This window comes from Strigops habroptila, chromosome W (assembly GCF_004027225.2).
Source record: "Strigops habroptila isolate Jane chromosome W, bStrHab1.2.pri, whole genome shotgun sequence".
NCBI lineage: Eukaryota > Metazoa > Chordata > Aves > Psittaciformes > Psittacidae > Strigops > Strigops habroptila.
The window spans coordinates 35,621,704-35,633,656 of NC_044301.2; the positions used below are offsets into that span (position 1 = coordinate 35,621,704).

General features: G+C 37.8%; 1 protein-coding gene and 1 long non-coding RNA gene across 2 annotated transcripts in view; one reads left to right on the top strand and one right to left on the bottom strand.

Annotated features, from left to right (window-relative positions):
- LOC115619022 (F-BAR domain only protein 2-like) overlaps positions 1-11,461 on the bottom strand; it is a 120,253-nt gene extending 108,792 nt beyond the window's left edge. The window contains exons 1-2 of the mRNA XM_030511037.1: positions 11,374-11,461; positions 7,361-7,435 (exon numbers count right to left, since the gene is read on the bottom strand). Coding sequence (XP_030366897.1) covers positions 7,361-7,435; positions 11,374-11,426 — 128 coding nt within the window. The 5' untranslated portion in view covers positions 11,427-11,461. The remainder of the gene's footprint in view (positions 1-7,360; positions 7,436-11,373) is intronic.
- LOC115619159 lies at positions 1,404-4,289 on the top strand. The gene is made up of 3 exons (XR_003994938.1): positions 1,404-1,905; positions 2,684-2,783; positions 4,216-4,289. It is a non-coding gene; the product is annotated as an uncharacterized LOC115619159 (long non-coding RNA).
- Positions 11,462-11,953: the final 492 nt, after the last annotated feature.

The window sequence follows — 11,953 nt, forward strand, 5'->3', positions numbered from 1 at the left end:
GGTGCACATAAAGAATTTGCTGGGAAAGACAGTCTGGGTTATTCCTGCTTCAGGTAAAAGCAAACCCTCTCGTGGGATTGCTTTTGCTCAGGGACCTGGATATACTTGGTGGGTAATGGGGGAAAATGGAGAAGTCCGGTGTGTACCTCAAGGGGATTTAATTTTGGGGGAAAACAGCCAATGAACTCAATTATATGCTGTTGCCTGCTATATAACACTTATATAGCCCATCAGCTAGATGCCCATTTCCACCACTCTGGGCTTTGAAAAGAAAATATGTGCTGTCATGATCCTCAGCAGAGAATGAAGTCATGGGAAAAGCCGTCAGTAGCAGAAGGAGTCTCCCAGTACTGTCATCTAGGTAACCATCGATTGAACCTGACTTCCTTCCAATCATCACACCAACATGGAATGAACTTTGATGAAACCAGATGAGCTCAGCAGTGACCAGATGAGTTCAGCAGTATCGTCAGCAGGCAAAAATCCAACACTACACACCACCTCTCCTGCCCTGAGAGACTGTTACAACAGATGAAGCCTAACATCATGGAGTGAATGAAATCAGCGAAGTTTACATGGATAGTCCACAGTGCCACTTCGAATACAGTTTTATAAGTTAGATCTGCCAAAAATTTGAGACACTGCATATTGAAATTTAATAATGTCTGGGAAAAATAGTACATTGCCAGTGAGCCACAGCTTTCATGGAATGAGTACATTTCAAACTGCTAGTATATCCTACACTAAACTTTTATTGGAGAAAGCATCATCTGCTTTATTGCATGTTTCATGAGACTGTTCACAAATGCCTGTTAATTAGTGTTGCATAGTATGTCCCTTGAACATAGGTTTCCTTTCTTTGCTTCATATAAATCTGCTGGATTTTAGTATTATTCATGTATTTTGCTTCAAGTAATCCTGATACATTATTCCTATCTTCTCCTTTTTCTAAAGATTAATCTTTCATGAGTTGAGCAAGCACCATTATAACACATTTGCATGATGATATGTTCTTCAGTCTCCCTTAGAACAAAGGATGACACTACCTAATCATGCGAAGAAGCAGTTTTGTTTGTCATGTGTCCTTATGCTTTTGTATAAAAAGTAAGATTCTTATACAACTTTCATGAGGAAGCTTTTTCTGAACAGGAGAAATATTGGGATTAAAGAATTAATTTTCTGCAGTCAGTTGCTGTGAGTTAGCGACCACTTAAAATTCTCTACAAGATTATGAAGAAAACAAATATTTGGTGCTCTTAGAGAAGTGTTTAATCTATTTATAGTTTATTAGATAGACCACAATATATTCAATGTAAAAGTATGTATAAATGTATTTTTATTGATAGATAGTAAGCCTATTAAAATATTGATTTCAAAGTACTGAAAAAGTAAAATGCTTAGGACTACTTGATACTAAAACTGAAAATACTTAATTCCTTTCTGTCAAGAGTATCCATAATAGTACTTTTTATTAAAAATTTTGAAGTGTATAGTAGGTAAATGTACTGTAAGAAATGATTCTGAAGATGGCAGAGTGACTGCTTACATCAGAAAGCCTTTGGATTTTAAATTGTGGGTTTTGGTGTTATCTCATTTTCTTTAATTTTTCTTTTACCCTGGAGAGTATACCATATACGTTGCTGCCTCTAATTTAGGGGGTGGTAATAAACAGCACTGGTGAAATCTTATGTTTACTATCATACACAGATTCTGTTGGCTTCTGTTTCTGAGTTATTTGTTGTTTTTTCTTTATTTTTTCTCCTCCCCCCTCATTTGCTCATGTCTTGGTTGGCGTTTGGTGGTGTATAACCGTGATTGCATTACCTTAGCAATAACAATTGGTCGTCTTGGTTACGTTTGTCCTCAAGAGGTGGCCCCCATGCTACAGCAGTTTATAAGACCCTGGTGTGTATTATTAAATCTTTTTTTTTTTTAATTCATTTTTCTTCACTTTCTTTCTTCTGTCTCACTTTTAGATATATTTTCAGTTGGTTACAAAATCTCAATCCTTAATCATTGCCAACCATGTGACTAATCTTGTCCTATCAGGTTTGTGAGTTTTTAGTAGCAATGTCATGTATTCTTTATGTTGTGGCTAACAACTAATTTATGCATGGGATAAGATTGTCACATGCTTGCGTGTTAAAGCTTGACTACACAAGAGCATTTTAAAATCCACCAGAATGATAATACAACGCATGCAAATACTGTAAAATTTAAACTATGTATTACTTAAAATTCAGTCTGAGGCTTGAATCACTGTAAGGAATATGTTTCTAGACTTGCTATGTATAAAGTAGCTTGCTCGCTGCTGTAAAAGTTAAATAACTGTTCTGTAAGTGGTATCTGACATAATTCACACTGCGATAGTATTATATGTTCTGCTTTTAATAATGATAGTTTCTGTAAATATTTCATATATATGTTTCTTTTGTATTTAATGGAATACGGGTCACACTTTCTAACTTTATATAGCGCAACAAGAAAGCAAGATTCTGGAGATGATACCCAATGGGAATATACTAGTAAAGACTGTGCATCAAGTATCTTTCTAAGTGTTCAAAATAGTATTTCAGATAATCTTATCAGTGTGACTTATTCCATCAAATACTGTCATCTAGTTCTGACTTGATAGAATGAAAAAGTAATAGAATTAGCTAAGTTTTGCTCTCCAATTTACTAGGTGCCCCTCTCTGCGAAACATAAGAGACAATGAGGAAAAGGATTCAGCATTCCGTGGGATATGTACCATGATCTCGGTCAACCCCAGTGGAGTAGTCCAAGTAAGATAAATAAATATATCTTAACTTTTTTTCTTTATTCATGTAAAATTTAGTGAAAGCTGTATATGGAGTACAAAAAAGTTTAGCTTGATGTTGTTTCCTTGTAGTACATGCTGTAGCTGCTTTTTTGATGTCAAGGATGCCAATGGGTTTATATTTTATATTATACATATCATGATACTTCAGGATTTCTGCTTCAGTAATTATCACTTACGGAAAGGACAGTATTGTTAAATTCATTTTTTGTCTTTTACTTACAAAGAATATATAAACAATGGACTTCGACTGTATTTTGATACTTCTGTCAGTCTTTTCTATGTTGAGGATATGTATGAAAATACAAGGCAAAAGTTGACATACTAAAACCTATTTTTCAGGTGCAATCTAGGCTTTTAAAAAAAGAAACAGAACACAAACAATAACCACCCCTTCATTCTTAAAACTTAGGTAGGGAAGATTTTGTTTCAACTTTGGATATATTGCCTAAATAGTCAATACGACAAGGAAGCTGCATCTCTTTAAAATGAATGGTACATCTCAAGAATAGAGTATGAGTCTCCGCAGCTCCAAAATAACGCTATACCGATGTAATATTTTCAAAGAGGGAAATGAAGGTGAATTTCCCTCTCCTCTGCCTGGAATCCTTCTCCCTGAAACACAAGAATTGAGCCTCTGTCATGTTTTGAATTTTTCAGTTCATTTCACTTATCCCATATTTTGTACTTAGCATTTCCCTCTTCTGCTGTCCATTTGTTCTTTCACACAGCTTAAAGGGAGAGAGTAATTAAGGACTGTCTTCATAATCCCAGCTCCTATGTAGTTGTCCTCTTCAGTTCCTATCCAAAAACATGTGCGTTATCAACTTAATGATTAAGACTGATGTTTTAATGATATAGTAGGAGGTAATGCATGACAACAGATGAAATAAACATAGGGATTTTGGGGTGGCTTTAGTTTTGAACCTGTATGATAAACACTGTGTGTATCCCAGAAACAACTTCTGGCTCGCTGAAAGAAATAATACAACACTGGAAATACATGAAAGTCAGTTGCAAGTGTGGTCTTGAGCTTGTCGATTGTTATTAAGATGATTCTCAAACTCAGTATGTGTACCGAAAGAATTAGACAAGTGTGGTGTGGGAGGGGAGGAGGTGTTCATTGGATATGGGTTTTTTTTGAACTGTGGTTTTATTTAATCAAAAACCTGATTAAACAAAGCTATTCCTACACTCAGCTATTTCTATTTCCATACACTTAAGCATACAATAAATTACCATTATTGTCTGAATTAATTGGAAAATAAAGACATAAAACCAAAAGCAGCTGTGAATTAGGATCAAATACCCTGCATAGTTCATAGAACAAACATCAAGCAATGTTTTCAGACCTATAAATTGAGGTTTCTAACCTATATGATTGTTTAATCTTTTAGGACTTTATTTTCTTTTGTGATGCTGTTGCATCATGGATTAGCCCAAAAGATGATCTCCGAGACATGTTCTGTAAGGTAATGTTTCTAGTATGACAGTATATCTGAACTACAGTTGTTTTGGATCCTCTGTTTCTTTGTCGCTTTCTATTTCCACTATTAGCACTTACTGTATTGGTGGTCATGAAGTCTTTCTTGCAAAGTCATAAATTTTCAGACAAAACTTCATTAAAAATCTGAATTTTTACCTATATTTTTTTATGTGCTTTCAGGTTATTCCAAAATTCCTTTCAACAGTGTTGAAAAGCTTGCTTGAGATCTTATTTGAAAGGATAATCATCCTCAAAGAGCTTTTCATAATGTCCAGCCTACTACGTTTTGACTGCATTTGGAAGAACAGGGGGGTTTTATGCCTCCTTTTTTTTTTTTTTTTTTTGAGAAATATCTAGAAAATTGCAAATCATAGAATCATAGAATAGTTAGGGTTGGAAAGGACCTTAAGATCATCTAGTTCCAACCCCCCTGCCATGGGCAGGGATGCCTCACACTAGACCATGTCGCCCAAAGCCCTGTCCAACTTGGCCTTGAACACTGCCAGGGATGGAGCATTCGCAACTTCCTTGGGCAACCTTTTCCAGTGCCTCACCACCCTCACAGTAAAGAACTTCTTCCTTATATCTAGCCTGAACTACTTCTTCCAGTGCTATCCTGATCTGTTTATCTTGCTTCAGCTGAAAATAAGATTTTTTGGGATTGCTTAACCCTCCTCAGAATCCCTCTTGGAGAAGCAAGTCTTCAAGAAACTAACGTACAGTGATAGCGAAGAATACATCCCTAGACAAACTCAATAGAATTTAAGCAAAAAGACTGTTTCCCGTGCACAAAATTAAAAAATACCCAAACACTCAAAATAATATGTTGTTTTGGCACTACTGTCTTAGGTTAAAAAACAGAACAAATTAAATTTATTTCAGTTTCATGAACAGATGCTGTTACTGTTCAGTAGCGTGGCTCCCATCATACGTCATAAAATGCAATCTCCGTTTAAGAAGGATGTATGTCTAAAGTTAATAAATCATAGAATACCAGGTTTGAAGGGACCTCAAGAATCATCTGGTCCAACCTTTAACCTGGCTTAAACCACAACACCCTCTTAAAGCTAAAACGGAGCATATTTCTAAGTACGACTCATGGGTCAATATTAGCACTTTCTCCTCATTGCCAAGTGTGCAGATCAGAACAGAAGATAGATAGAAATTTGAATCCCATCTTGAGTAGAAAACACAAAAATCTCACTATCCTAGTTAGGAGACTAGTTATCTGCAAAGCTTCAAAGGAACGTCAGGAACAGGAAAGGCATAGCTGTGAGTATTCTCATACTCTGCAGCAGCAGAAGGAAACAGGAAATACGAGCTTAAAAGAAATTCCAGGGTGCTGTCTGTGATGATTATCCAAAGTAGTTTCAGTACATCAAAGAATCACAGAATCAGTAGTGTTGGAAGGGACCTCTGGAGATCATCTAGTCCAACCCCCCTGCCAAGGAAGGGCCACCTAGAACAGGTTACACAGGAACACATGTGGGTGGGTTTTGAATGTCTTCATAGAGGGAGACTCCACAACCCCCCTAGGCAGACTGTTCCAGTGCTCTGCCACCCTCAACGTAAAGAAGTTCTTCCTCATGTTGAGGTGAAACTTCTTGTGTTTTACTTTATGGCCATTGCTCCTCATCCTGTCCTGGGTTCAGCTATAGCAGTCATTTTTCTCCTGCTTAGTAGCTGGTGCAGTGCTGTGTTTTTTAACTTTCAGCCTGGGAACAACGCTGATAACACCGATGTTTTTAGTTGTTGCTAAGTAATGTTTATTCCAACCAAGGACTTTCTCAGTCTCATGCTTTGCCAGGGAGGAGGGGAAGCCGGGAGGAAGCAGAGACAGGACACCTGACCCAAACTAGCCAAAGGGGTATTCCATACCACAGCACGTCATGCCCAGTATATAAACCGGGGGGAGTTACCCGGAAGGCCCAGATCACTGCTCGGGTCGGGCTGGGTATCGGTCGGCGGGTGGTGAGCAATTGTATCCTCTCCCCTTGTTATTTCACTAATCGTTATTATCATTGGTGGTAGCAGTAGTGGTTTTGTGTTATACCTTAGTTGCGGGACTGGTCTTATCTCAACCCGTGGGAGTTACATTCTTCCCATTCTCCTCCCCATCCCTCCGGGAGCGGGGGGAGGAAGAAGGGGGGGGGGGAGTGAGCGAGCGGCTGTGTGGTTCTGAGTTACCGGCTGGGCTCAAACCACGACACTGGGTTAATGCCCTCCTTCTTTCCTGTATGAGCAATGATGGACGCTTGCAGCCCCTGCACAGTTTGGGCCTGGAGCAAACAGCCCAGCTTCCACTCAGCTTCCCTGGCATCTTTTAGCTCTCCAACAGCCTCCCGCAGCTCAGCCACCTGCTGCAGGAGGACCTCCACCAGGGCGCACTGAGTGCAGCCCTGTCCATTGTGCACCCTTGCCTCAAGAGACCAGTCAAGGCACTTTCTACACTCCGAGGTCTGCGCTGCAGCCTCCCCTCTCATCGGCTCTGTCTGAGTGCCTACGCTGGCCACCACCGGGGCAGCCGGGGCAGCCAGAGCAGAACTTCCAGACCAGGCCCTGGTCCTGAGGCGAGTGATCACCATCCCGCTTGCTGCCCACTCACCCTGCCTGCGTGGACTGCAGCGCAAACTGCCATGCCATGCCCTGACTGATGTGCCACGCCCTGGTTGCTCGTGCTCCCTGGGGTGGGTTTTTACCCACTGAGGGCTGGTGCCTTCACTCCTGGCGCCGCCCCCTGTGAGTCAACTGCTCGTGTCAGCTGAGCTGCCGGCTCCTGGGCAAGTCCTGTCGAGGACTTGAGGCTCCCTTGGTGGCTCTTGCCACTCAGAACTGAGGCTCCTGGACACTGTGCTTCCCCCTGCTCCGGTGTTGAAGGTGTCCTCTCTGGAGATACTCACCTCAGCAATTGTCACAGCTGCATAGTAACTGAAGAACTAACCATCCTTTTTAAAGGTGGCAAAGTTATGCTACCTTCAACATCATCAATAAAATATTCAGAATCAAACTTAATTCTTAACTGTATGCAGTTAATTATTTCTCTTATACACACTTACCCAAGTTGTGTGTAATTGCTCACTGATCTGGCTAGTTTTGTCATTGACCTTGAATATGCTTCCTCTATCATAGCCCTGTCAAAGAAAGCAATCAAAAGCATAATTGAAATTTTAAAGACATTTGAAGACAAATAATATGCATTCTAAAGGTGCAAACCATAGGACTTTTTACTTTAGTTGAAAATTACTCCATTTTAATGATCCCTTAAAAACTATATGCAAAAACCACAGATTTTTTTTAAAATATACTTCTAAGAACACCGTGACAGAATGTTACAGAGAACAGAAACAAGCAAAGGCTCAAGACTTGCAAAAGACAATTCCTTCCTTCCTATACTCTCTGCTGTTCCCATCTGCCTTTAACATTCTTTAGTAAGAGTTAGAACATAGGGACATAACAATCATGCACCTAACACTGTCTAAATACCGGATATTTACAGAGCAACAAAACCAAATATATTTGTAATGAAAATATTTAAAAAAACAAACTGAAAGCTTACTGAGCAATTAATCATATTTGTTCACATTAAATAAAACAGTCTTGTCTAGTTTTGGGGGGGTTGGTTTGTTTTTAAAAAGTTATTTGCACAGTGATGTTTCAGTTTGGAAAACAGTCAAATAAGATGCAATGAAATGTATCCCATTCTACTGCTTATAATTTTTTTAAAAAGCTTCTCTCAATACATTCAGATTTTGGATAAACTCTTCCCTACATAAAGTTTCATTATATTTTCCTGCACTCAAACCCACATTTTTACTTGTCTTTTGGAGAGTCAAAATCCAAGGATCCATATAGATTTCCTCCTTAGAGCCTGTGCTGGGGCAATTGCCATGGAACAGCAGTCACACACAAGATATTATGGCAGTGACTCCCCTGGAAGTCCTTCCCCCATCAATCTTCCTCACCCTCCTATTATTAAGGTGAAGATACACATTATTCAAATTTTCCCCCCTAAATCAATGTTCAATGTGTAGCATCAACTTAGATTTAGAAGCATCCTGGATTTGAACAAATACTGTAATCATCTTTCGTGAAAATCCAAAAACTTGAAGCAATTTCTTTCCTGCTTTCAGAGGCAGAATAGGAAAAAAGGGTGATGATGAATTCACCATTCTCTCAAGTTACCATGACTATAGCCACTTATTGCTGAGACAGGTGTTTTGGTTTCTCATTCACAGCAACACTTTCCAAGTAAAAAGAATTTTCTCATGAAAATAAGAAACAAAGTAGGAGCAGTCACCTGAAACTTTGACAGAGGAGCATGTATTTAAACTTACTGAACTTCCAAAATAAAATCCAGTCGGACAATAAATTTGGAGAAGGGGATTAAGTTGTAAAATGCAGTAATTCAATTACATTTTAAATCTCACCTACAAACAACTACAAAGTTACTAAAAAAAATAAATTCAAAACTTTCTCCTACTTCCCCATATGCAAGTATTCTTGATGATCTGAAAAAGTTTAAGTTTCCAAGGTTTGGAATTCTTGCTTGCTGCACAGCAACAAGCACATATGTATAGACACCAAGAAGAGATGCTGATTATTTTTTTTTAATTACCATGATGAACAATATACACATAATTCTAGCAGAAAAGAGTACTGCAAAATAATATTCAGACTACAGGAGGGGAACAAGCAATTGTGTGCAGCATCACAATTTCTTTGCAAAAAACAAAGATGCAAAACAGAATACGGTCAAGACGATCATACTGTTGTAAAATACTGCCCAATACAATTTCTTTTGAGATCAAGAATTTGACCCATGTGAATGTGTGCTACCGAACCATATTTCTTTCCTGGGAAATTGACATACTGCAATAACCTCACAATGGTAGTAGAAGGGCTTCACTGCCTAGATCTTTTAGGAAGTTCTTCCCTGTGAGGGTGGTGAGACACTGGCACAGGTTGCCCAGAGAAGCTGTGGCTGCCCCGTCCCTGGAAGTGTGCATGGCCAGGTTGGACAGGGCTTGCAGCAACCTGTTCTAGAGGAAGGTGTCCCTGCCCATGGCCAGGGGTTGGAACTGGATGAGCTTAAGGTCCCTTCCAACCAAACCATTCTATGATTCTATGATATGGACACTCAAACATTTTTATTGAAGTGAGGACACCAAATATTTCAAGTCCATCTATTTCTTTGAAACTACAAACTATATGTCACAAACTACCAGTAGCTTAGACTGAGATCGATCAGTGACTTGAAAAAGCAGCATCGATTTGGTATTCAACTTTACTTTTTTTTTTTTAATGGCAGCCTGGCATACTGAGATGGATCAATAAAGCAGAGCTGAAGAAAACACAGTGGAACAGGATATCAGGTTTAATATCTGTCAGGGAGAAGATCACTGGAAAGGATGGAACTTATTGCTGTTGGTCTGCATCACAGATATTTTCCAATCCCAAGGCAAGTTGTTCTTAAGAAAGTATATTGAAGCCTTGTCAAATAAATTAAAATGTAGTGCTAAGATTCTAGTGAATCTCAGTGTGTTAACTGGAACTGAAATTTTTCATATATTTTACCAAAAATGCTGTAAGATGGCTGCACATGTCTTTGGCATGTCCTGATCTATTCGCAAAAGAAACTACATTTCTTGATCTCTCAGAAACTTCATCTAAAACACTTTTAATATGTGGAGAAAGGTCCAAATATCTTACTTATTGATTGTAAAGGCACAACTAATTTAAAATTTCATTTGAAGGAGCTGATAAAGTGGAAAAAATAAACTAGAATGCACAATCTTTTTACTGGTAATTATGTGTAGAATGAACTGTCAAGTTTTATGTCACCAAAATAAAGCAAAGAATACATGACATCAAGTTATGTTTACCCATTTACATAAGACCTTTCACCTTTTTTTTTTTTTCTAGCAGCTTGTGAAGCCCTAAACATTTTATACTAAACATCAACAGCATGATATCCCTCCACTAAATCCAGAACCCTGTCTGGCTTCATAATGCATTTTCTGGAATCAGGGATTCTTGAAACATGACATTCCTTAGTTTGTGCAGTCCTTACAACAGGAGACTGCCCATCACATAGACTCTGGAATTCACCTGTTTCACTTAGTGGAAAGATTTTTGTCATTTTCTCCATTTCAACTCACTCTGAAACTATGTAAATGTCAGTGTCAGTGAGTACCTGCCAGATCCATGATTGTTACATTTTGTAGAAATTTTTTTTAAAAATTCTTTGTTGAAGTCTATTTCAGGCCAAAACTGACATTTTGATGAGAAAATCCAGAAAACAAAGGCTGGGTTTTTTTGGACATCTTTTACTGCAAGAAACCCTCACTGAAACAGGTCCTCAATTAGCCTCTTGCAAGTTTTTTCCATGTGTCATCTGTTATTGGTACCTGAATAAGTCAAAATTCTGAAGCAGACATATCAATAATTTCATGCAGAATGGAAATTCTTATGTTTAAAGTAGCAGCAGCAGTTGTCTTTTATAAAGAATATCTGTTTAGGAAGTTATCACATTTGCAGATTTTAGTTCTGTCCCTTCCATCCCATAAAGAACAACCTGAATTATTTTCTGCATATTATTTTCTTGTCCATACATATCACTCCCTTTTCTTTAACCAACCTAGCTTCTCAACATTAATCTAAAGTATATATTTCTTAAGATCATACTAGACTTTGCTAATATCCTAGTTCTACATCTGTGGTAAAAAAGACTGATAATTTTTACCACTTAAATTATTGCTTTTCTTCAAGAACTTATGAAAAATTTGGATTAATTTAAATAAACTGCTGGACACCTAATGTGACATTTCCAGCCTTTTACTCTTGTTTTTTTAATTTAACCTAAAAATTAGAAGCTTGTTATTAATTGATGCTTAAGAGTCACTATTCAGTTCTAAGTGAATGGAATAAACCTAAATGTTCTTATAGGATATGAAATATTTTAAAATGCTCATTGATTTTTATATATTTTGCCTGTTACTATAACACAATGATAAACAAATAAAAACAACAGTATATTAAAGAGCCAGGATTAGCAAGGATGAATACTTACCTTTCTCTTATAAAGTCTGCCAAGTCTTTTGTTGACAAATGCCCATGTTTCATGTTGTGATAAAGGACATCAAAGCCATTGTTCCTTTCCCCCTAAAGATTAATAATAAAGTAGAACTATGAAACACAAAATGCTAAAACAATTACAGAACAAAGTCTAGAACCTATGCATTTTAATAACTGATCAAGTTTCATGAAGTGAATAATTTCTAATGTGTCAGCTTTTTACCAAATGCTGTTAGTTCCCTTCAATCCCTTGTATGTAAACCAAACAAAAATCACCCCAGCAGCCACTACTATCCTTTGAATGACAACTTTTCTATTACATATTTCTAGACTATATTTAAAGCTATTTATTTTCTAGATTTCTACAGGTCTTGTGTTCTTTCACTTCCCATCTTATTAAACACATACTTAATACTGCATTCCCTCTTCATTCCCTCATATCTTCCATTATTTCCCACGAACTAAAATTTACACTTTGGGATCACTAGATATCCCACCTCCCCAATTCTTCATACTTCATGGCTATTTATCTGTTTTTGTAAAATTGGTAAAAATCACTAGCTTCTTCCTTCTCC